Source organism: Aythya fuligula, chromosome 20 (genome assembly GCF_009819795.1).
Source record: "Aythya fuligula isolate bAytFul2 chromosome 20, bAytFul2.pri, whole genome shotgun sequence".
Lineage (NCBI taxonomy): Eukaryota > Metazoa > Chordata > Aves > Anseriformes > Anatidae > Aythya > Aythya fuligula.
This window is the reverse complement of record NC_045578.1, coordinates 6,522,381-6,547,136: the sequence shown is the minus strand read 5'-3', so window position 1 is coordinate 6,547,136 and position 24,756 is coordinate 6,522,381. Positions and strand designations below refer to the sequence as shown.

The 24,756-nt window shown below is 63.0% G+C and overlaps 1 protein-coding gene across 2 annotated transcripts in view; it reads left to right on the top strand.

Moving 5' to 3' along the window:
- Positions 1-24,756, top strand: part of SMG6 (SMG6 nonsense mediated mRNA decay factor) — a 105,295-nt gene that overhangs the window by 72,073 nt on the left and 8,466 nt on the right. The window contains exons 14-15 of one of the 2 annotated variants that reach the window (XM_032201021.1): positions 15,593-15,769; positions 18,750-18,896. In XM_032201021.1, coding sequence (XP_032056912.1) covers positions 15,593-15,769; positions 18,750-18,896 — 324 coding nt within the window. Of the gene's footprint in view, positions 1-15,592; positions 15,770-18,746; positions 18,897-24,756 lie in introns of both variants that reach the window. The other variant, XM_032201020.1, reaches the window with a different exon arrangement.

The window sequence follows — 24,756 nt, the reverse complement described above, 5'->3', positions numbered from 1 at the left end:
GTTTCTGGAGGGGATCTGCTCCCCGGGCTCTTTGATGTCATCTCGTTTTGGTTTTTTTTTTTTTTTTTGGACTTACATCAAGTAAGGCTGAAAAAAAAAAAAAAAAAAAAGAAAAAGAAATGTTTTGGCTCAGCCTGAAACGTGTGCACCTGAGCGAGATGACCTGTGGCTGTCCCGCTGCCGAAGGAAGGATCCCACGGGGGGCTCCGGTCCCGAGAGCGGGATTCGGCCACCCACCCGCAGCCTGGCTCCCGCAGTTGACTTGAGCGGGGTGGCAGAAGGGTTTTTTCTTGAAAAATGCCTCCTGAAGGCGGTCCTGCGACACGGCACCGTCCTCACGTGCTGCTCAGGGTGCTGCTGTGGTGGTTTCTCGCGCCCCACGCTGCTGCGCACAGACGTGGCCCCTCCGAGGGCTGCGGGGCGAGCGCGTGCTCGGCTTCACACGTGCCAAGGCGAACAGCAGCTCCCTCTCCTCGTGTCTCTAGGGCCTGAGAAATCCTAACTCCCTTAGGATTGTCCCCAAATGTCACTGCTTCGTGCCTTGTCCCCTTCCTCAGGCCTCGTGGTGCTGCCCCAGGGCTGGCGTTGAATTTAATCGCCTCCTGCCCGCTGCCGGCAGCCTGCAGCGGGTCACACGTCCCCATCTCGCTGCCCGCCCGCTCGGCGTTATCGTGTTTGGTGTGAGGTGTCCGGACACGGCGTGGGGCGTCGCAGTGGTTAGAGGTGTCTGCTGCAGCCTGGGGAGCCTCTGCCCCCCGTGTCCACCCGAGGTTTTGACTTTTGAGGCCAGAGCCTGAAGTTTTGAGCCCTTCGTCCCGAGCTCAGAGAGGGGAGGAGGGACGAGGCTTGGGGCGGTTTGGTTCCCTGAAACTTTGAGACCACGTTCCCCCAGCAGTGTGTATTTAATGCTCGTACAGCACCTACACCGTGCCGTGCCAGCCCAGCCGGGGAGCTGGAGGGGGTGCAGGGGTGAGGACGGGGAGAAGTGGGGCTCACACGCAGGCGAGGCACCAGCCCTGCGTGCGCTGCACCGCCGCAATCCGTGAGCTCGAGCCCAGGGCTCTCGGTGCCTTGGGTTCAGATGTGGCACCTTCTGCCCCTGTGGGGTTTTTCTGTGGTTTCCTGTAAGAGTTTTGTCAGCAGCAGCTGCTGTCCCTGTCCTTTTGCCCTTCTCTTTATTTTCTCGGCTTTGTTCACACGCTTCTCCGCTCGAACCCTTCTTGTAGCTGTTAGCGAGGAACACGCCGCCTAAAACCATTTGAAATCCGCTCTCTGCTCTTCGTAGTTTCAAAGCCCGGCTGCCCTGACAGCCAGAGCGAGGAGCCCTGGGGGCCAGGCTGCCAGGAGGTGGGCAACCTGGAGCAGAAATGGGCAGCCGAGGGCTCGGGGACCCACGACCGAGAGCAGCTCCCACCTGGCTGGAAGCCGCGGCTCGCAGCGCGGTCGGCATTTTGCTGCGGAGGCCACGAGCGAACGAGTTAACGATGCTCCCAGATGGCTTCGGGAGCACTCGCCTCCTGCCACCCCTTCCCGTTCCCCCAGGATCTCAGATGGTGGCGGGAGATGAAGTAAAATTCTCGGGTTTGTTGCAAAGTTCACCGCTCTCCCGAAATCGTGCTGGAACTTGCGCGCGCCGCGCTGGCAGCTTCAAGGGGATGCTACCTGGTAATTAATTAGTTGTCAAGAGACAGCCCAGAGGTTCCAAGGCTTTATATTCTCGCTAATAGAAATTGTTGCTCTGATTACATTTTCCCCCCTTGGCTGGAGGGCTGGGGAGCGCGGAGCTGTGGTCCGTGGGCAGCTGGAGCGGGCTGCCTGTCCTTCGCCGGGGCTGCGCTCAGCGTGCTCGCACACGCCGCGGCGAGCGGGAGCCTGGGGGGAGCCCGGGCTGAGCCCTGCCTTTGCCAGCCAATTCTGCTCACGTTTCTCATCCCTCGCCTCCCCTGCCTTCTCAGGGGAACCCTGCCACGCTTCCCCGGCCCCCTCGGGGTCTTTTGGTGGCACCGTTGCCATCAGCCCTGCCACCAGAGCCCCTCCGCACCCGAGCAGAGGTGCTTCGGTTTCCTCTCAGGGCCCTTTTTTCTGGGCAAACTTAGAGAAACGTGTCATGTCTGCAGTGATCCCGAGGGCTTCTTTCAGCCTCGCTTCTCTTGTCTTTTCTCCATTTTATCTGTGTGGAAACGAGCAGGTTTAGGTCTCTTCTCATAGGTAGAAGTTACCGTGGAGCTGCAGGAGAGGTGCTGGGCTCTTGGGTCCTGTGTCAGGGCTCCTGCACACACAAACTGACCTGGCACTGGGTTATCCAATGTTTTTTTTTGACTGTTTATATTTTCCTGCACTGTTTTCTGTTTTTTCCCACCTTTTGCCAAGATTATTTGCTACCAACTCCCTGTTTTCCTCTCCCCTCCTCTGGCCGTGCTCCCCAGCAGCCTGGCACCGTGAGCAGCCCTCACGTTTCGCATCACTGCGGCTGCACTCCGCCGTCCCTCCAGACCCTCCCTTATCACAGCACCACCACCCAGCTCTGGGACACGTCTCCCTGCTCCCTCTGCAGCAGGACACGATCCCTTTTTGTCACATCTCCATCAGCACTGTGCCAAAAACCAAACCTTCGTGTGGCTTCAGGGAGCGCCTGTCCGGGAGCGAGCCTGGAGGTCTGGAGACCTGCAGGAGGTGCTGGTGGCTGCCAGCTGGAGGGACCAGGTAGGATGGCAGGGGCAGACCTCTCTTTTGATGCACTGCTCTGCTTCAGCACAATGAGCCCAGCACGGAGCTCATCTCCACGTGTCCAGCTTGCTGCCTGGGCCGGGCTGATGCACCAGGGCTGGGCGCAGCAAAGCGAGGCTGCTGGGCACGCAACGGGAGAAGCAGCACAGCTTTTCCCCTGCCAAATCCGTGCAGCAAAGAAGAACCCACGTGCAGGAGGGCTGTGGCTCTCCGTAGCCTCTCGGGGAGCAGCTCTGCCCCGGCTGATCCCAGGAAACATCCCCGTGGCTGCTGTAAATAGGGCGCAGCGAGCGGCGCTGCGCCGCCGGATGCTCTCACGCCGGCGCTGCCGTGCCTTCCCTTCCCTTCCCACCCCCGGGGAGCCGGCACCCACCTGACGAGGCCGCGTTCGCAGACATATGGTCCCTGCTCTTCGTGTTTAGTTAAGTGTGGGAGGACTCGGAGCTGAAACTCCCGGAGCTTTTAAGCTATTGTGTGCGCTGATACGGCCCCGTGGCGATCCTACAGGCATGGCCCCGTCCCGAACAAAGGTGTTCAGGGTGCTGTTCTGTCATAGCCGGGGGTAAAGGCTTCTGGTTTGGGGAAGGAGCAGCCTGGAAAGGGCATAATGCAACGCAGCAGATGAAGACAAAGGCATTTTGAAGGCAGGAAGTGGTGAAAACGAGGGCACGAGGCGACGAGGCGGAGGGCAGATGTGCAGGCGAGAGCAGGGCTGTGGGAGCCCGGCAGCTCAAGGGGCGCAGCAAAAGTGACCGGGATGGCTGCAGGGACAGTGCCCCGGGGTGACAGAGAAGCCACCGGTGGTGGCAGGGTGTGGATGAAGAGCAGGGCACCTCGTGCTTGGACAGGAGCTGGTTGCAGTGGGTGACAGGGCGAGGGTTCAGGCTGCTGGGGGGAACATCCCTGAGATGTGACAGCCCCAGGAGGGCGAGCGGAGGAGACGGAGGCGACGCACGGGGCCGGGGTGGCACAGGGCTGGTGACAGCCCAACATTTTGTCAGCTTGAAGCTGGGGACGTGGTGCGGGAGAGCTCGGGAAGGGAGGAGGGAGGAGAGGCACGCTGCTGCCCCGCGGCTTGGTGTGAGCCACTGGGGCAGGTCGGGAGACTGTTCCCAGCCACGGAGCCCCAGCCGCTTTCCGTGCTGCTGGCTCCCTCCTCGCTTGGCTTTTCCAGCATCTGATGTGACTCGCTGTTTGTTTGCTTGCGATGAGTTCAGTTGTTTTCTATTTTAGCTGGTGACCCCGAGAGCCCGGGCTGGGGCAGGCAGGCACCGTTTGAAAGCCGCCACTTGGCGGCAACAACTGTTCGAGTCGCGGAGCAGCACCCATCTAACCCCTCTTTTCACACACTCGGAGCTTCCCAAACATTAACCTTTGGATTAAAATTTTCCATGCTTGGTCTCTCCCCAGATGTGATGTCTGAGCTTTGGTTTGGGTTCATGTTTTTCGTGTTTGCTGGGTTTGTGTTCTGGGAGAATGAAAGAAATACTTTTCCCATTTGAAAAAAAAATAATATATAGCCTCCAATATTTTTATTTTTTTTTAATTATTATTTCGGGGATTCACCAAAAATGGACGGAGTTTGAGGCGGGGAGCTGCAGATAGTTACCTCGGCTGCCATGAGCTCGCGTGGCGGGCGCACGGGGAGGTGTCGCGGCCCCAGGTGCGCGGTGCCGCCCGCACAGTGCTGGCTCCGTGGGCAGATCCAGGAGAGCCCCGCTGTGAGCCAGGCTGAGTAACTGCAGATCTGAAGGAGGAGGGCGGCTGCTTTTTGGTTTTTAGCAAAAAAAAAAAAAAAAAGTTGTTTTTCAGGCTCCACACACGGGATCACGGAGCACGGGGCTCGCTCGCTGCCGTCCCGCGCGGGGAGCCCTTGGCACGCGTCCTGCTGCTCCTGGGGCTGCCCCCGCAGCAGGAGCTCTGCCTCCTTCCTCTGCTGCACCTCTCCTCGTCCCGAAACCGACCTCCCCGGTCCCGCTGCCGACACCTCCTCGTGAGCTTTAGGGCTACCTCGGACACGCTGGAGCGCTCGGCGTTTCCCTGCGCTATTTGTTTCTGGCCGAGCAGCACCCCTCGTCTCCTCTCCAAGTCTGTGCGCTGCTCATCGGGTGGGGACCTGCTCTGTTCACACCAGTGCTTGTAATGTCTGGCCTGCGGCTCTGCCAAAGGCCAAAATTGGCTCTCCGTGCACGGCTGGATCGCGAGGACAGTGTTAGATGGAGGGTGGAGTGAGCGAATACCCCTCTCTTCCTACTGTGCTTTCAGGAAATGTCTCTAGCGCAGCTGTAAGTGTGAATGAAGTCAAAAGAATGGATCGGTGCCCCCGCTCCAGCCCACCCCACTCGTCGGGGCCCATCCAGAGTCCCCACCCTATTGTTCTGGTTCAGCTCCTCCGTTTCAGGGCAGGGGCCCTGCTCTGCGCTCAGCATCCCAGTCCCGGGAGGAGGAGCTCTGGAGAAAACAAAGACGCAGCGAACGGTTCCCCTCTCGCAGCCGCGATCCCAGCCCCTCGCTCCCTTCCCTAGGTGTGTTTGCAGCCGGCTGGAAGCGAGCTCCTCGGAGCCTCGGCCACGAATCACGTGCCAAAAGAGCCGAGTGTTCACTATAAGAAGCAGAGCTGGGCTCGCTGCTCGTCCTTAGAGTCTGCGCAGGATCCACGGGGAGCTCGGCTCCGCGCGGGGAGTTTCCTCCGGTGGGCTAACGGAGCGCGGTGGGCTCGCTCGAGCAGCCCCTAGGCGAGGAGGACGTGGGTGCTGGGGCACCCAGCTCCTCCTGCCGTCACCGGGAGTCCCCTAAGTGGCAGCATTTCACCGTCAAGCAAAACACCCAGGCGGCTGTCCCTCCCCGAAGTGGCTGCTGGCAGCGGTGCGAGCCGCTCCCCGCCCTGCCCGGGCTGCTGGGAGCGTGCTGCCGGTGTGGTTCTTGTGGTGGGTGGAAGTGGCAGCACTGCCAGCACTGCCAGCACCGCTGGGGCTGCGGTGTCACAGCCAACCGAGCTGCGGTGGCACTGTGCTGGTGTCAGTGCGTCGCCTCCCCTCTCCCCACCCTCTCTTTTCAAGGGAATTCGGCTGCAGCCCGGCCAGACAGTCGGAGGAGCTCCTCCCTGCGGGCGGCAGCACACCGGCCTGCCCCGGCCCCGCTTGCTGCCCCTTCCCGTGGCTTTCCCCTGCTCGTTATTTCAACAAAAAGTTGCTTTTCTTGCAGTTGGCAAAGCCGCTTCTTGTTCGGGGGGAGCTGGAGGGCCCCGAGCTCCCCAGCGGTGCCTGGGGACGGCGACGTGAGCAGGTAGCGTCCCTCCTGGCTCATGGAGAGGAGCTTTCCCATCCCTGTCCTGCTACTTGGGCTCAGGTAGCCGGTTCCTCCAACGTGCCCCGGGCACACGATTGCCCTGTGGCTACTGGAGGAGGATGGCAGGACGTGGCACGGCTGGGGAGAGCCCCCCGAGCGTTGCTGCAGCTTCCCTGTGGGATACAAGCAGCCTTGCAGGAGCAGCGAGTACCACGGTGCAAGGCGCTCAAAAGTTCCCCTAGAATTAGCGAGGCAAGCGTCCAATTTGCGTCCTAGACGTGAAAAGTCTGAAGGAAATGAAACACACACAACGTGGTGGAGTAACGCGGGGCCTGAGTCCAGTCGGCGCGCGCACGTTAACGCGGATTTGGGGCTGTTTCACCCCCAGCTCTGCCACGTGCCTGGCTCCGAGCTCGGGCATCCTCAGCCCTCTGCGCCCTCATCCAGCACACAGAAGGCAGCGCTGAGTTCCCCTGGGGCAGGGTGCTTGGGAGGGCCCCTTCGTGGTGCTCCTTCGGCTGTGTTTGTCTGGCTGAGCCGCCTTTCCTCTATTCGGCACCGTCCAGCCGCGGAGACTTAACCACTCTGACCAGTTTCCCTAGAGCGGGATCCCAGTTCAGCAGGGCCGGACCGTGACCCTCTGAGAATTGCTCGCCTTTGGGGAAGTGAAAACCCCGGCGGGGAGGCGGCGAGGAGCAGCCAGGTGGGAGCTGGGCAGCTCGAGGGGGTTTTAGCGGTTCTCGTTAAAACAGCCTCCCGCAGACTCCGAAATCCCGAGTTTCCTAAAAGAAGAGGAGAAAATGCCAAAGGCTTTCATCCCGGTTCAAATATCAGCCGGGGCAAGGAGCTGTGGAAGTCGCAGTGGGATCTCGGGTGACATTCTCTGAAAGGGAAAGGGAACGGAGAGCGAGCAGGAGACGGCTCAGCCTGTGTCCTCGTCCTCTGCACCTCTCCGTGCCTGTGCCGAGCAGCAGGGGCCTGGGAGGGCGAGTTGTGGGGTCTGCCCGAGGAGCCCCTCCGCTTCTGAAGCCTTTGGCACCTCCGCGAGATATTTAAATGACAGACAGACATATAGGGCTCTGCAAATACTCCTTTGGTGCCAACTCAACCACAAAGAAGATAGAGCATTTGCGGTCCAAGGAAGTTTAAATATTTGTGGTCAAACTTAAAATTCGACATAAAACTCTCATCTGCAGTGGAAGGCGTCCAGGAACTGCATGGAGAACCTATAAGCTGTGTAAACTCACAGCAACGGCTTCCCGGCCAGCTCTGCCAGGACGAGGCAGAATCTTCCAGCCCTCACCTCGCCTCTCCTTCGCGCCGCCGAGGTCAGACGGCAGGTTCGTGCGGGGCTTTCGCACCACCCGGGGTGGAAATCCAAAGCCCTGGGGGTCACGGGCTAATGGGATGTTTTCCTCTCTGTCCATAACCACGTTGGAGGGACGAGAGGTGGAAGGCACAGATGGGGAAGGTGGGCGATGGCAGGGTTTGTCTCTTTGCGTGGTTTTTTTTTTTTGTTCTCGTTGCACAACAGCCCCTGCTCCTGCGCTCTGTGTCGTAACCCTTCCACCGCCCCACTTCCCACCTCCTCCTCTGCTACCCCCCGGCCGCGGGGGTCCTGTCCCGTGGGACAGGAATCACGGAGTTGTGGGTCTAATCACGGGGCAGTCATCTCCGTGGGGGAAGTCCTTGCGAAATTGCTCGTGGTACCGGCACCGCGCCTGCTCCGTCCCGCCTCGGTGCACGACGCCTCCGTCCACGCGGAGAGCGAGGGTGGCTGCGGGCTCTGGGGGGGGCTGGGCTGCACCTCCCCGTAGCAAAACATCCCTGCTGCTGGGCAGGGACATCAGGGCATCCTCCAGGCTTGGGAGGTGCCTTCTGGAGCGGGGAGGTTTCAGCAGCTCCCCTCGCTCAGCCGTGCACGACGTTTATTTCCACGTGCCCTGGAAAAGGGCTCTCGGAGAGCACCGCTGAGTTTTGCAGTCTCGATGTTGGTCTGAGCGTTCATCAGCCTCGTTTCCCAAATGCCAGGAGAGCTGGGTTTTAGTTGTGGTGAGGGGCAGCTCTCCTGGCCCCAGCGTGGCCCCACGGGCAGAGGTACCAGGGGCAGAGGCGAGGGGACAGGCTGCAGCCACAGAGGAAGGGCAGCGCGTGGCTGCGCGGAGCGGAGCAGTCCCCTTTCCCTTACTAAGCAATCCTCCCTTCCTCCACCGAAGAGCCTGCTAACCACTTTCTTATCTTTCTTAACTCTGCAAAACAATCTCTGGCAAGGCAGGCATCCTCCGAAATGGCAGAGGAAATAAATTCCCCCAGTCCCTGAAAAGGAAAAGATCGGAGGCTCTTGCAGCAGGGAGAGCAGCCCCTGCCCTGAGAGCGCCGATGTTGGTGCCACGTTGGCTCCAGCGAGGATACGGGTCTCGCCTTCCTCCTTCCCCAGCCTGGGACCATGGTTTGGGGGCAGATTTCCAGGGGCTTGGCCTCCCTGGTTAGTGTTTTCTGTAGGATCTGCAAGGGAGGAGCAGGGTGGGCTCCCTCGGTCTTGGCTTGGCATCGCTCTGCTTGAATTTTTCTCCTTTTCCCCTGGGAAGCCGGGGGATGTGCTGGGGGCTGGGGGTGCTGGCTGTAACAGGGAGCCCCTGGCTGTCACTTGCAGTTTCTCCTGGACTCGTCTGCCTCTCTCACAGGCCTGCTTGGAAGCTGGGCTTTTTCAGTCCCTCGTTCTCCTGCCTGGCAGCTGAAACGCGCGGTGCTGTGCTCAGGGAGAGCAGAAATGCCCCGGGTGATCCCCAGCTGGGGGAAGTGGTTTTCCCAGCGCCCAGCGGTGCTGTGCAGGGGCAGCTTGGTTGCAGGAGAGCTTTCTGCCATGGAAATCCCTGCAGCCTCCTAGCAGAGGCAGCGTCCTGCCATGCAGGGAAGCTCCCAGCCCTCGCTGTGCTGCTGGAGCACAAGGAGAGCCCGGCCAGGAGCCACGCTCGCCAAGCGGACAAAGCCCTGCGTCACTGCAGAGACCTCCTGCACCCAAATCGTCTTCCCAGGGATGTTTCCTCCAGGCTGAAGTCGTGCTTCTGTCTCAGTTTGCCACCACCCAGTGGGAACGGGCCATGGGGGTAGCCCTCACCGTGCCCACCACCCAGCTGCAGGTTGTAGGACGCAGCCTGGAGCCATCCCCCGTGCCGCCAGCGCCGCCGCTCCCCGGAGAGGAGCTGGCGAGAGGAGCGGACAAAACGATTCCGCGGCGCGTTAACAGGTGAATAAAACATCAGGGCGAGGCTTTCCAAACGTCAGGCAAAGCCAAAAGCCGGGTTTGGAAGCCATCAGAAACTTTCCTCTGTGGAGCTGGGAAGCTCCTCACGCTTCAGAGCAGCAGCCGGTGCCGGCGGCCGTCCCAGCCAGCGCTCCGGTCACCCCGGGCACGGGAGCACGGGGCTGGACGATGGCTTTCCAGCCAGAGCAGCTGCTTTGGAGCTGACTTTTCCAGCAGGAACTGCTGCTGCTGAGGTCCTGCAGTAGCCTCAGGTGTGTTTTGGGGTGCACAGCTTTCCCCAACCCCCGTGGCAAGGTGGGAGCAAGGAGGGAAGGTTGGAGAGGAGCCAGGAGAGGTGCTGCAGGGCCGTGCCGCGGCACGAAGGGTTTGAGGGGCGCAGAGTGGGACCTGTGGCAGTGCGGGTGTCCTGGTTGGAGTTTTGTCTTTCTTCTGGCCTAGCTGAGTACAAATTCAATCTGTGTTCCTGCCCCACAACCACCTGGTGCCAGTCAGGGGGCGAGAACTGGCCCCTGGCAGACGGGCAGCTCTGGGGATTGCTGCAGGCTTGGCACACCCACCCAGGGCTCCCCTTCCCCTGGTTGTTGAGAGCAGGCTCCAAGCCCCAGATGTGCTTCCCCACATCTTTGGTGGGTCTCCCTCAGCTCCTTCATCTTCTTCATCTCCTACAGCTGCCAAGTACCAGCACCTGGGTGCAGTTAGAGGACATGGCAGCAATCTGTGTGGGCTGCTCTGGCTATAACTGGTCTCTGGCACCAAAAACTGGATACCTCAGCCCAGACCCATCTTCTCCCCAGCTTTGCACCTTCCTATCATCCATGCTTCTTCTCTGCAGCGCTGCCTGGCACGAGCAAGGCCAGTCTTAGCCCAGCAAATCCTCATGATGGGCACCTGGCTCCTTTTCCATGCGGCTTTCCAGGGCTGGAAAGATGGAAGCACTCACCAGGCTGAGAGCACAGCTGCTCCCGGGACTCCCCTGAGACCACGCAGGGGCTGGAGCTGTGCTCTGCAAGGCAGGGCTGCTGGGAGAGAGGTTGTGGTCTGGGCTTTCTCTTCGAGGAGCCACAGCTTTGCACAAAAAGCACTTCTCCAGCAACGGTGATGGGAAGGAGCAACCAGCAAGGTACCTCCGAGCTTCTCCATCCTCCCCGGGCACTTTCCAAGTGCCTCGCTGCTGTGCTGGGGCGGGATGGCAGCGCTGTGGTTGTGCTCCCAGGTCATGCACCGAGGTGTGCACGTGGGAGCTGCGTCCTCCGAGCCTGCTTGCAGGGTTAGGCAACGTCAGACGTGTCTCTGAGAGAAGCTGTGGCTGAAGGCAGCCCTCAGCTGCAGAAACCAGGGCTGTGAACCAGCTGTGAGCGCTTCTGCCCAGCCCTGGCCGATGCTTTGGTCCTACCCAGGTGGCCAAACCCGAGTCTGGGGATGGGCAGGGCGAGGGACTCCTCGGCCACGTCCTGGCACTGGAGCAAGCCCAGAGATGTGGGACTGGGATAAGCCAGGGTTAAACCCAGCCCAGCTTTTGTATCAGACGGTGAGCTGTGAACCCAGGAGGGATGACAGCAAACCCAGAGCTTCCTTTTGAGCTCCTGCAGCTCGCTCTGCCCCCCCTGCACCTCCGAGCTGCCTCCCCAGGGACAGGAGAAGGAGGCTCAGGGGGGAGAAGGAGGCTCAGGGTGTTGGGAGGCATTTAGCCCCGGCCTCAGGGGCACCACAGGTGTTTCACCTGGCTCGTGCCAACACCGCATGGTTTAGGTAGTTCGGGGCTCACTTGGTTTAAGCACAGAGCGGCTGCCTCGCTCCCACCAAGCTGCGTTTAAGGCAATGTGGCAAAAAAGCAGCGTTATCCCCACGCTGGGTCATGCTTGAGCTTGGCCCTGACTCCCAGCCCTGTCCCATTCCCAGCTCGGAATCCAGGATGGGATCTCTCTGTGCTGTGACTCAAGCTCCTCCTGTCCCTTTCCCTCCCGACTCCAGCTGCGGGGACGAGCTCCGAGCAAAAACCCTTCTCCAGCTCCGCTTTCTCCGCTGTGTCTGAGTCTAAATTTTCCCCCAGCAGAGCTGCCGGCCTGCCTCCTGCCTCGGAGCATGCGGGACGGGGGCAGCCCTCCGTGGCCCGAGTCAGGTCCTCCTGGAGGTGGCGGGTCCCCCGGCTGAGCGCGGCTCCCCGGGCCAGCTGGCTCGGCCGCCGCGGGCTCCTCGGAGCAGCCGAAGGAGGCTCTGCATTCCTGCCTCGCAGTTATTTGCTCTTTAGGACGCTGCGTAAAATTAACAAGTTGTAAAAGCCGATTGAAGGCGGCGGTGGGTGTGACGGCGATTTCGCCCGGCTGCAGGGAGGTGCTGAGCCCCGGGGCCGCCCGCTGCGGGGTGCTGGGGGTGACGGGGCGGCCCCCGGCGTGCTTCTGCCCCTGAGTGAGAGTGGGGCTGGTTCGTGGCAGTGTCACCCTGCTGGCCCCGAGTGCTTTTGTCCCCTGGGCACGGTGCTGGGACCGAGTCCCTTTCGTCCCCTCGAATCCCAGCAGGACACGCGCTGCGTCTCCTCCACGCCACCCCGTGCGTCGGCACCGGCTCTGGCTTCATCTTGTTAAACAGCACCACGCAGCACTCGGGGCAGGCTTTCCCTTCAGCGTGCTTTATCTGGGGGGGGAAAAAAAATAGAGGGGCTCAGCCCTTGAGCTGGGGAGGGCCCCGTGCCCTCCTGGGGACACCAATCCCGGCCTTGCCAAGGACCGCGGGCGGCAGCGAGCTCGTCCCGAATGCGCTGGAACCGCAGAGCGGCGCTGAGAACACGGCAGCTGGTGCAGCTAATGTGCAGCCCAGTGGGTCTTCGCAGGCAGTTCGGGTGTGTTAATGTGTGTCCCGCTGTGTCCCAGGCAATGATTAGGATGTTAATGTACGACCCAGGACTTGGCAGGGGCAGCGCTAACGAGCCTCCTCCTCCTCCTCAGCGTGCCCTCGCAGCCACCAGCCCTCTGCGGGTGGCTGGCGCTGAGCTGGCGGTTAGCGGGTCTGATCTAGGGGCAGATTAAAAACCTCTCATCTCTGGGCCCGGCCCGATGAGATCAAGGCTCGCAAGCGGGGCTGCTGCAGCCCGAGCCACCCCGCGAGGTCCCGCGCAGTCCCCGCGAGGCACTGCGGCAGGCGGGGGCTCCGCGATCGCTGCCCGGGTCGCTCGCGCCGCAAGGGAACTGAGCCCGGGTCACATCGGAGGGCACCAGACCACTTCAGCAATTCTCAGTTTCAGTTTTCCTTTGCGAGCGGCTGCGTGCGTGTCAGGCCTATTTTCATACCCGGCGACGACTCGAAGCCAGGCTTTCGGTTCCTGCTGTCTCGCTGCACGCTCGCAGGGGGAAGGGCGCGCGGGGCGGCTCCGTTCCCCCTGCATCGCCCAACGCGTCGGCACCGTCTGATTTTTCATGCTCGAGCTTGCCTTTTGGGAGAGCAGCCACGGCTCCCGGAGCCCCGGCACCTCTGCTGCTCTCCGGGCTGGTAGCGAGGAGCAGCCCCGTGAGCCTCCGGCACCTCCGCGGCCGTCCCCGTGGCCCCGGGCACGCCGCTGCTGCTGCGGGCACTCGCGTTTCCACCCCGAAACGGGAAGTTTCTGCCTTGCGGCTTGCCGCGTGTCACGCGAGGCTCCAAGCTGCCACTCTCGACACCCGGGTGCCAGGCACGGGTCACTCGTTTCCCAGCACCTCGAGGCAGGGCAGCCCCGCGCCGCGGCCAGCCTGGCTCCCGGAGCGCCTCTGGCACGGCCACGGCAGGCAGGGCGCGGGCCCCGGGCTGCACGTGACGGGGATGTGCGGAGCTCGTTCCCTGTTTTTCATTCATGTGGGCTGGAAAAATGTGTTCATGAGACAAGTTACTGTGGCATTATGTCATGGGCCTTCGGTCGGGCTCTTTTCTCCGCAGCAGATGAGCTGAATTGAAGCGCCGGGGCTGCGCCGGCTTGGCAGGCGGTCGGGAGTTTCCCCGCTCCTTTCTTCTGCAGGGGAGGAAGAAACGAACCCACCTGCCCTCGGCCCCGCACCCAGCCGTGGGTGACGGGGGCTTTTCTGCAATCCTCTTGGTGGCTCCCCGTCCAGGAGGCTCTGACAGCCGAGATTTCCGCCTGTGCTGCGCGGAGGTGTCAGCACCCGGCCCTGCAGGCGTAGGGGAAAACCTCCCGGGCCCTAAACCAGATGTGATCGCTTTTATTTCAGGCGAAATCCCTCGCGAAGGGTGTCAGGACGGGGTGCCTGTCTCCTCCCCACCTAGCCAGCCTCTCCTGCACCCCGTTCCCTGCTGCTGTCGGGCACAGCCTGCTCACAGCCCCGCTGCTGCCACGTGCAGGTCCCCGTGGCGGTGCTTGTGGTGCCAGAGGGCTGCCCCGCTTCCAGGGCTCGTGGAGCAGCCCGGGCACAAGGGAACTGCATGGACCGGGGCTGGAAAATCCCAGGGCTGAGCTGCCTCGGGTGAGTCAGGCCGGGTGCTGTGCACAGACCCAGCAGTGTTAGCCTGGTGAGCTGGGGGTGAACCAGGCCAGGAGGTTTCCACCACTTCCCCCGGGTCGCTGCGGCCGGCAGCTCTCTCAGGGGGCTGTTTCCCATGACAGCCATTCCCCCTGCGCTCTCGTTCCCTTTCCTTCTGACTTTCCCCTTCGCAGAATCGTTCCTAAAGGAGAGCCAGCAGGATGGGAACGTTCCTTCTGGGCCTCTTGCCGGGCTTGCTCCAGGCTGGGCATCCCAAGCAGCAAAGGGCCCGTCCAGAAGGGCCGTCCAGCCCCATTCCCAGGGCTGCTGAGCCCGCACCACCTTCTCCTTTGCTCGTTGCCCCTCTCCACCCTGCAGGGCACCCTTTTTAGGAGCAGAGTCGGTGGTTACGGGTCCCTCGCTCTCTGCATTGCCATCACCCTGCGCCTGCACCTCTCAGGAGCAGCGCCTGCTTCCTGGGGGGGGAGAAAGGGGCATCTCCTTCCCCCCCCCCCCAAATCTCGGTGAGGTTTGGGGGCGCTCGGGGCCCGAGGGGGGCACCCTCAAGCGGCGCCGTCTCCGGCTGCCCTCACGTAAAGGTGCCTCGTGCGGGCGGTAGCCGGGGTGGGAGGTTGCAGGTCAGAGCAGGGTCAGGTTTTTGACACGCACGGCAGCGACACGGCGGTTAAAATTAGCCCGCAGAGAGGAAACTGGCAGCATTGTGGAAGAGCAGAAGTTTCCTCTCACGGCAGCCTGGTGCAGCGGGGCCGCGCCGTGCGCCGCTGCCAGCCCCCTGCTCGCTGCCACCCGGCCCCATCCGTGTCCCCATTCGTGTCCCCATTCGTGTCCCCGTCCATTCCCGGTGCTGCCAGCACCCAGTGTGAGCATGGGGCAGCGATCCTCGTGCCGTGTCCTGGCTCTCCCAGCCCCGGAGGCAGCGGGGACCTTTTGGGGTGAGGTCTCAGAGCTGTGCTGCGGGTGGGCAGAGCGGAGCCGGAGCGGTTTTGGGGGCAGGAGGAACTCGGGCACGAACGGGGACTCGGTCTGCGGGGCGGGTGGTGCTTTTAGCCCCCCGTTTGCTGGCTTTCTCTGTGTCCTTGCTGCTTCTCCCCGTCGCTGACACCGCTCGGGGGGAAGCACCAGAGGGGAGAGCTGCAGGTGCAGAGCCCCGCGGCCATCGGGATCCCGCTGGGGACGCAGGCAGAGGCCCTACAGGACGGGGGCCACGGAGGCACCGGGCTCCTGCGCTCTGGAAACTCCATTTGAGAGCCTCATAAAGCGATAATTACCTGGGCTATTGAGTTTCCTTCTGGCCAGATCCATCCCAGCCTCCCTGACAAGGGCTCCCCAGTTGGTCCACGGCACCGGCCCCATGGGACGGGGTCGGGCTGGAGCCGGGCAGGGGGGGTCTGGCCTTGGTGACGTGCCCCCAGCCGCCTGCTCTCGCACCTGCATCCCTCCCAGCCCCTCTATTTTCGGGGGGGGGAGAATCTGGTGACTGAGCTGACACCAAACAGCCCGGACCAGCCCTCAGCAGGACTTTCCCCGTCCCAATGGGGCCGAGCAGGGGCCGGTGCCCCCCCGGCAGCCCCGCACACGGCTCCAGGTTGCACGCAGAGGGCAGGGCAGCACGCGATGGGCTCGGGGCGCGCTGACCTCGCGCTCACCAACCTCATTTTCCCCGGGGACGCTGAGCTGGAGGCCTGGGTAAATCCCTCCCATCCCTGTTGGGAAGGCAGAGGGGAACCCCGCAGGTCCCCACGGTGCCGCCTGCGTGCCCCGAGCGTCTCCCTGCTCTCCCGCCTCCCCCTTTGCACTGACTTTTTGTTTTCCTTTGCCTCTCCCCAACCCCCTCGCCCTCACCCCGTAGGTTATTGCAGCCGACTGCAAGAGGGTCACAGTTCTGAAGTATTTCCTGGAAGCCCTTTGTGGACAAGAAGAGCCTTTGCTGGCATTCAAGGGTGGAAAATATGTGTCAGTGGCACCCGTCCCAGACGCCATGGGAAAGGAAATGGGAAGCCAAGAGGGAAAACAACTGGAAGATCAGGTACCGTGCGGGAAGAGCGCGCCTCGGTGAAGGAAGAATCACCCCTGTGGGGCCCAGCCCCTGCCTGCCCTGCAGCTCCCGCTATTTATAGCTGCCGTGGCTGCGTGTGCGTTTTATGGGGGGAGCCGGGGGGGGGGTTGGAGAGCAAATAGTACACGGCCCCGGTCTCCTGAGTGTGCTTTGCTCGTGCCCTTTCCTGCCAGCCCAGCCCACGTGCCTCTATCTCGCCCGGCGCTATGAGTTCCAGATGCTGCTTTTTTAATTCGGAGAGGGGGGGGGGACACACACACACACGGACACGGGAGGGGAGGTTTAAAACCCTGCAGCCCGGGGATTTTGGGGAGGGTGGTGGGCGAGGGGGTGTCAGGGTTGAGCCTCGGGATGGAGTTTCTAGCCGTGGAGCTGGTGGCGGCAGAGGCCCGAGCTCCAGCCTCCAGCACACGTACAGGAAGAGCTGACATTGGCGCCCCGTCCCTCCCCTGCCTCTCACATCCTGATGTGATTAAGGAATTCGCCTCTTGTTTTTCTGCCCTTGCTTGTTCCTGTAGGCCTCGCTTCGCTCCAGGCTCCGTGTGTGTGTGTTTTAAGGGCTCTGCCAGCCGCTCTGCAGGTTGACTCTTTTTGCTTTTCTGTTTCATCTCGCGCTTTGAAAAGCCGGGGGAACAGCGGAGAGGGGGCAGAGCCACCCGGCTCCCCGCGCCCCCGCCCTCCGCACGGGGCCAGGGGGGGGGGGGAAAATCGCCCCTGCCGGTGCTGGGTGGTCACAGAAACAGTCGTGGGGGTTGGAAGGGACCTCGAGAGATCATCGGGACCAAGCCCCAGATCATGGGATCCAGCCCCCAGTCCCTATGGTCTGTGCCGTGTGTCCCCCCCTGGGGCCGACAGCCAGGGGAGGCCCCAGCAGGAGCGTGCTCAGCACCCTCCTCATCTCCCTGCGTCCCTGTGGATGGCTCCAGCCGAGCACAGGATGGATTTGAGCTGAGCACGGGATGGATTCGAGGTGTTTTTGTTGCCTAGGGCTCAAAGCAGCACCCTGGGTGGCAAGAGATTGCAGGGTGGGAGACCCAGACCCCTGTCCTCTCCTGGAGTTTGTGGGGAGGGTTTGGGGCCGACACCACTGACCGTGTGAGCTTTTGGGATCTTCAGGTCCCACCCCACGTCACGGCGGGACGGTGCTGCTCTCTGCAACGCTCTCGTTTTAGGGTCAGCCCCCCCCGATTCCTGCTGTGTAACCACGGGGAGGAGGGGGGCTGCCTCTCGCCCGGCTGTGGGAAGCTCGGTGCGTGCTCCTTGCGTAACCCCGGAGCTTCCTCCTCGGGGCCGCGGTGCAAAGCAGCTCCCAGCTTGCCAGCACGGCCAGCCCTGAGCCTGGGCAAGCAAAGCCTGACCCCAAACACCGCAGGGGATCTGTTCCCGAGGCCCCGGCACAGCTTCATCCCTCTCACAGCATCCCCCATCCTCTGTGGTCCAGGCTGTCCCGGAGAGGGAAGTGAGCCCGGGGGCTCTGCCTTCCTCCTTCCCATGGCTCAGAAGTCACCAGCGGAGAGGAGCGCTTGGTTCTGCGGCCAGGTGGCCGCGTGGCTCCGGGTGAAATGATGGAGGATGCATCCGGACAGTTTTGGGGCTGTTAAAATTAAGGCTGAGCACTCCTGCCCCGTCCCTGGGGCGCTGCGGGTCCCTCTGCCCCGTGCCGTGGCCGGGCAGCAGTGCTCTCGGCATTTCGGGGGGATCATTCGGGGCAGGATCCTTCCCAGCCCCGTTGGTTTTGTGCAGGGCAGGGAAAATCGGCACTGCAGGGTTTGGGATGGTTCACAGGGGCTGCACGGGGGAAAAAAGGGGGCTTGGGGGGCCGAGGGGGCTGCCTGGGTGAGTGGCAGAGCTGGGCTCGTGGGCAGCACGTGTGTGCTGGTGGGCCCTGCGCTGGGAACAGGCAGGGAGGTGCAGGCAGGGACCTTTTTAGGGGAACAGCAAAGCTGGGAGGGAGCTGGGTCGTGGCTGATCCCCCGCACAGCCCGTTCTGGGGTCTCCAGAGTAGCACGAGCAAACTGGGAAGCTCTGGAGACCTCCTGGTGGGGACAGCAGCGTGCCCAGGGCAGGGCGGAGGCGCACCGAGGTCTCCAAGCGCCCGCGCAGGCAGGAGGCTGCAGCCCCTGCGACCCCCGGGGTTGGCACAGCCGAGGCTCCTGGCCAGAGGCAGCCCAACAAAAGCGGGCTGAGAAGGATGCAAATGTTAATGGAGGAAGTAATTAACCTAATTAAGCGTGGCGACGACTGCCCCCGAGACGCAGTGGGTTCTCCGTCACCTCACGCGGGGGTTTCAAACCAGGACTGTCTCTTTCTGGACCAGCTGCTGCGGCTCCAGGGAGTTTCGGGGTGGGTGCAGGAATTTCTCTGGCCTGTGCTGAGATCACACCCGAGGATGGAGGGGGCTCGTTGCTCTCCCGTGCGCCGGGTTTCCTGGCGAGGTGACGGCCGTGCGTGCGTAGCGTTATTTTGGGGCGGCGCTTTTGGGGCAGGGGCGCGCAGCCCGGGGTGCAGATGGGCACAAAAATACCCTGGCTGGAGGGCCGTGCAGCCTGCCCGGAGAGGCAAGGAAATGCCACGCTCCCCACTTTGCAGAACTGAAGCCTGTAAAGCATCAGTGACTCACCCGGGGCCGTGGGAAGAGTTTTCCAAGGCTCGCCACGGTTTGATTTCGGCCCAGAGCTTTACCCAGGGCTGCCCCCCGCCCTGTGGCATCCCTGCCCCGCTCCGCTCTCTCACCTTGTCACCCCCCCTGCATGTTCACAGTTTATTTATTCGGGTTTGCTTTGAAGTATTTAGCACCAGGCTCCCGGCAGCGAGCGGGGATGAGCCACGCTGGGCAGGGATCTGCCTCCTGGGAAGGGGGGGGGGGGGGGGGGAGCAGCAGGCCCTGCCACCAGCGTCCCTGACAATGACATCTCGCCTGTTTTTGTCTTTCTGCGTTTCCTGGAAGAAGGAAGATGATGTGAGGATTGAAGCATTCGAGGATGACTCAGAGGCTGAAGGCAGCGGAGGAGAGCTGGACATCAGGGAGCTCAGAGCCAAGAAGCAGGCGCTGGCCAGGAAAGTAGCTGAGCAGCAGCGGCGGCAGGACAAGATTCAGGTAGGCTGGGATGTGCAGCTGCAACCCCTGCTCTGCTGGGCTGGCTGAGGAGCTGCTTTGGTGCTGCACGGGGGCCGATTTTGTCTCCTTGTGCCATTTCCCTGCCGTGCTCGGGGACGAGTTCCTTCCTGGGATGCCTCACGGCACCGTGAGCTTTCCGTAGGTGCCCCCTGCGCAAAACCCAGCAGCAGGCAGCTCTGCCTTCAGAGGGCAGGCCTGAATCTTGTTGCTGAGCCACATGGGGTGAGACCTGCCCTTCCACAGCCGCGTGCTGGGGTCTCCAGGAGCCCTGGAGGAGCTCGACACCGCTCCTCCACCGAGCTCTTTGCGCTCCCTGATGGCTGTGACGCAGCACGTGCCAGGCAGCGAGCTGTCCCCGGGCTGGGACAGAGCTTTGGTGGCATCGGGGCTGTGCTGGGAGGCAGCTGTCCCGTGAATCAGGGCACAGGGAGAGGGTGGGAGCTCACGAGCTCACGTGGGAGCCAGCAGCAGGACAAACAGCCCGCGGACGGCCAGAGCGAAGCGTTGCCATCGTCATGGGGACAAACAGACGGGACGCAGGTGATCCTGGCCCGGCCCTGACCTATTCCCAGCGCGTTTCCCAGTGGGAACGGGCAATTTAAACTGGTCGCACTGGTCGCAGCTGCCTGGCGGTGCTTGCTGTAGCTTTAAGAGCGAGCTCACATGCATGGCTCTTGGCTCCTCGCTCGCTCGCAGCCCCTCTTCCTCCAGCCTCGCCGCCCAGATGAGGATTTCTCAGCAGAGGAAAAAATTCTCCCTGGCTCCCCTCCCCCTCACCTCCGCCCTCTCTAATGCCCAGGGCCCTTCACTTCCATAATTCTTCATTTTCCAGCCTTGAACGTAAGCCAGACACATCTGTCTGGCCATATGCGTGAACTCTGCAGTGTGTGCCGAGGTGGTTGTAAAACAGGGCTGCTGAAGGCCCTACTGGGAGAGCGCGCACATGTGTACCCTCCGGCTGCTGGCGCCGGGCCCAGAACCACTGCGCTTCACTTTTCCAAACCCACCCCAACCTTTTTTTTTTTTTTTTTTTTCAGATTTCTCCTTTTTTTTCTTTTTTTTTTTTTTTTTTTCCTTCGAATTTCGAGAAACCCGCGTCGAGGCGCAGGGTCTCAAACCGCGCCGGGAGGGAGGGAGGGAGGGCGGCGAGGCCGTCCCGGTGTTGTTGGCAGGTACCCGGCTCCCCTTTTCGAAGGATAACGAGGAAGCAAAGCCGAGCTGGGCGAGGTGGGCTGTAAATTTAAAGCTGCCCCAAGCTTGGGAAGCGGGAGGTGTCGGTCAATTCCCCGCTTCCCCGGCACGGCCAAGGGGAGCCGCACGTGCTCGGGGTGTTTGGGGAGGGCACATCCCAACCCCGGCCACCGGCCCAGCTGCGGTGTGGCCCCCCGGGATGGTCGCTGCCCCTTCTGCGGGGAGCGTGGGGGCTGCCTGGTGTGTCGGGGGCTCGCTGCCTGGCCTGCTCCTCCCTTCCTCCCCAGCCGGCGCTCGCAGGCGGAGAGAGGTCAGAATGAGGGTGTGGGCAGCTTCGGGGGCTGCACAGCTGAGAGCTGAGGTGCACTTGGAGCCCGAGCGCTCAGGGCGGAGGAGAAATCCTCGGGGCTTCGCTCAAATCAGCCCGGCTGGCTGGGAACAGCCCGGGGCTGAACATGTGTGTGCCGGCCCTGCTAGCGACCCCGCAGCCAGCTCAGCACCTCACCCCCCACCCCGAGTTTCCCTGCCTCGACCTGCGGGTCCCCGACCTTCCCAAGGGGGTTTGGTGCGTCCTGGGACCTCCTGCCTTCTGGTTTCATCACGTTTCTCTCCAGTTCACCGCTCCTTTCCCGAGTTCACGCGGCGGCTGCTCTCCAAGCCCCCCGCCCGTGACCCCGGGGACGAGTGCAGCCCCACGTACTTGCTGGAGCCGAGCAGCTGCAGCTCCTGTTCTAGCAGGGCCGAGAGCTGCAGCTCTCCAGGCACGTCCCCGTGGCCGTGCCTGCACCCTGATGGTGCCTCCTGCAGTCCGTGATGGCACGGGCAGCCACCCAGGGCTCAGGGTAAAGCCTTCATCCCTTGGCCACACCACTTCTCGTGGCCTCCCCCGAGCCCTGCAGAGCTCTCCGCGAAATCCCTGCCTTCTCCTGGCGGTTTTCGTGCTCTACCTTCCTTCCTCCGCCCCGCTCCCCACCTCTTGGTGCCCAGCTGTGCTGCTGGAGCAGATCACCGGCTCCATCCTTGTCCTGGGATCCCTGCGCTGCACCAGCTGGCAGCACAGCCCCGCTCCTCCGTGCTGCAGCTCCCAGCCACAACCACCGCTGCGGTCACGTTTACACCAGCCTCGAGGGCGATTTGGGCTTCGTTGTGCTTCCCTCGCTGCCCTGGTTTGGGTGTGCACGGGACCATTGCTCAGCCTGGGCTGGAAGCACGGGTCCAGGCAGAGTAAATATTAAACGGGGGCACCTTGCTGGCACAGCTGCAGGGAACACAGGAGAGCTCGGTTCCTCTGCACGAGCCAGGACCCCAAAACCATCACGCTGAGCGGGGCCAGGTAGGGCAGAGCAGGTTTAGGTCACAGTGTGACGCATCCTGGTGCCGAGGGACAACCCTTTGTGGGGCGGCTGCTGCTCCATGGCTGCGCCACCGCCACCCTGCCCTTACCCTCACCCACGCTGGCCACGAGCAGGTGACAGCAGCGAGCTGGAGGGCCGGCCACCTCCCTGGGTGCCACCCGAATATTTTGGGGCAGGCAGGTGGAGCGGGGAGGTGGCAGGGCCGTGCCCCCCGGCCACCCCCAGCCGCTTGGCCCGGCGCTGGGTGCGCGCAGTCCGGAGCCCTCCGTCCTTTGTGCCGCCGCCGCGCACTGGGAGCGGCCGAGTTTCCTGCGCGGTTGAAAACATCCCACCTGAAACATAACAGCCTCTTCCTCTGGATGCTGCTATTGTTTCGCTCAGCATTACAGAAGCGGCTCGGCCGGGCGGCCAATTATGACATGTCTTCCCAAAATAGCCGCGCTCCTGTCCCTTCTGAGCCCACGGAACGGCCGCCCCCTTAAGATGCAGCCGCTCCTTTGTGGCGGTAGTGTGAGTAAGTGGCTAAATTTAGCCGCATCCCATTCACGCTCTCGTCTGGGCGCAGGAACAATGCCGCGGGTGCACACGCGCTGACACGCACCTGCCTGGGAGCCGGGTGCCTGCCGGCTGCGGAAGGCGCACACCCACCCACGGCGGCTCCGCCACGGCGGCGGCCCCGGCTTGCTACCAGGCACGGGGCACGTTTACTCCTGAGGAAGACGCTGCCGAGGAACCTTGGAAGGAGGAAACCCTCCAGGAGAGGCGAGGGAGGCATTGTTCTCAGCCCTGCAAAACGCGCCTCCCCGACCCAGCGCACGCGGGGGGACGGAGCGGGCAGCGGCCCCGGGGTGCCCCGCGGACGGAGGGTGGCTCTCCCAAGGGTCAGGGTAAAAGGGGTGGCAGCAGGATGGTGACGGCCCATCCGTTCTGGCAGGGTGGTGTCACCCCCAGTGACCCGTCCCGGAGGTGGCACGCAGCTCTGCGGGGCTCCAGCTCCTGGCTTTCCTCTGCCGGGCTGCAGGAACCCAGCGCTGCGCTCCTGGCGGACCTCTGTACGCTGTGCCATCAGCAGAAAACGCAGCCTGGTGGCTCGACCCCCGCACAGAGCTGTCCCCTTCCCAAAATGGGATCCCTCCGGCCAGGCAGCGGCTTCCGGGGAATCCCCCAGGTGATCCCAGCTGATGGATGAGCTGGGAATTTGGGACTGTGCGCGCAGGAGTGTCTGATCTCAGTGCTGCCACCAGCTGGGGCAGCTGGGGGAGCTGCCTCCGGCTCCTGCCGAGCTCCTGGGAGAAGCCCCTGACCAGGGAGCCGTGGCCGGGATGGGGGCTGCAGGTGGGTGCGGATTTAGGGGCTGGAGTGGCCAGGAGAAGGAAAACTGCCAAGCCCCGAGAAGAGCAGCGAGCTGCTGGCCCCAGGGGTCCCCTGTCGGGTGCCAGCCCCGCAGGATCCCTCTGCCACAGAGCCAGGGAGTGCAATTAGCCCCGATAAAACCCAAATCTGCCTGTCCTAAACTGCTTGCACTGGGGTGGGGCTGCACCAGCTCAACCCCCGAGGGTCTCCCGGACCCCACCACCCACCGAGCCACCCGGGCCACCCTCCCCTTCTACCACGGGGGACGACGAGGCACAACGGGACCGGGGTCACGGATTGGTACCGTCGGCTCGCGGCGCAGAGCCCGGCCCGGCTGCGGGCATCCCGACCCCATCCCCACACCCCCTCATCCTCGCCGTGGGGCAGCGGCCGTGCCCGAGGGCCAGCGGAAGGGTTAACGCGGCGCTCGCTCCCCGTCCTGCACATGGGCTCCCTTTCATCTCTGGCTCGAGGCCAGCCGGAGCCTGTATGAATCACAGGCCACTCCTCTCCTCTCTCTCTCTCTTTTCCCCCCCCCTCTCCCTCCGAGCCCCTTGGCCAGAGGCTTCTGCAGCCTTTTACTCACACAAACAAAAATAAATCTCGCTGCCGGCCTCTGAACCCTGCAAAGGCGAGTTTCCCTCTGGCTCCCCGAGCGGCCCGGAGCTGTGCGAGGGGACTTGGCACGCTCCCCGCCGACCTCGCTCTTTCACTCCCGGCGCATCCTGTGTCCTTCTCTCACCGGGCGGCCCGGGGAGCGGAATGGGACGTGACGGCCGGCACAGGCATCGCTCGCAGCTGCCAGGAATCGGCCGGGTACGGCCCGCCGGAGCCGCCGGGGCAGATGCCACCCACCAGGGACCCGGCGCCACCGTCACCTGCGTGGCCCCGGCCGGCCGGGTAGGTGAGCTTCCCGCTCCGTGCCTATGGGGCCGCGCTCCCCCGGCCGCCTGCATGGGGCTGGGGGCCGTGTCGGGGCGCAGGCAGGGTCCCCCCCTTGGTTTTTTGGATCGTCGTTGCCCTTCGCGGGCTTTCTGCTGGGACACGTGGCTTTGCTCAGCCTTCCTGCTTGAACTCCATCCCCACCGAGTAGGGCTTGGTGCTGCCCGGGGCCGAACATCCCATCCCTGCGCTCCCAAACGTTGGGGAAAAACCCACCTGACGCCCTCCTTGCTGCAAGGATGCAGGGGCAGCCCCGTGCCCTGGCTGCTGTCACATTGTCCCCTCGCCATACGTCCTCCCGTGGCACCTGGGGGTGCAAACACCTCCCTGCCTCGCCACCCAGCACGTGGCCGGGTGCAGTCACCCCATACAGGCACCCAGCTGCCCCCCGGTGCCCCCTGCTCGCTTTTCGCCTTCCTGGCCGATGGGAGCTGTGGCCGGGAGGGTTGCGAGGCACGTGGGGAAGGTTCTGGTTGCTGCCTTGCCTCGGGGGAGGTGGCAGCATCAAGACATCTTGATTTAAAGCCAGATGACAGCACTTGGAAATGGATTAAATCCCACTTCTTTCCACGGCCGCTGCTGGCCCCTGCAGCTCCTCGTTCCAGGGAGCCTCTGGGGCTTTGGCACAGCTACAGAGGGGTTCAGACCCCAAACCCCGTAACGCTGGGCACAACGGGGTCAGCACAAGGGGCTGGGGGAGGCCAGGCTTCCCCTTCTAGCCCCGGGGTTGCTCCGTGTGGGTGCAAGCCCGGTCTCGCAAGGGTTCTCCTGGCGGTTCTGTTCCCCAGCAGCGCTGCTGTGCTCCATGGGTGAGCGGTTCCTATTAGAGGCAACAAACATCAGCGAGTCCAGGGGAGCTATTTTTAAGCGGAGGAAGCACTAGAATAGCATCCTGAGTTTTTTAAGCCCGTGACTTACTAAAGAGCCCAAGTGCTTCGATAGCGTCGGGAGGAATACGTGAGCTTTTCGGTCCCCTCCTGGCAAACGGCCTCGTCCTA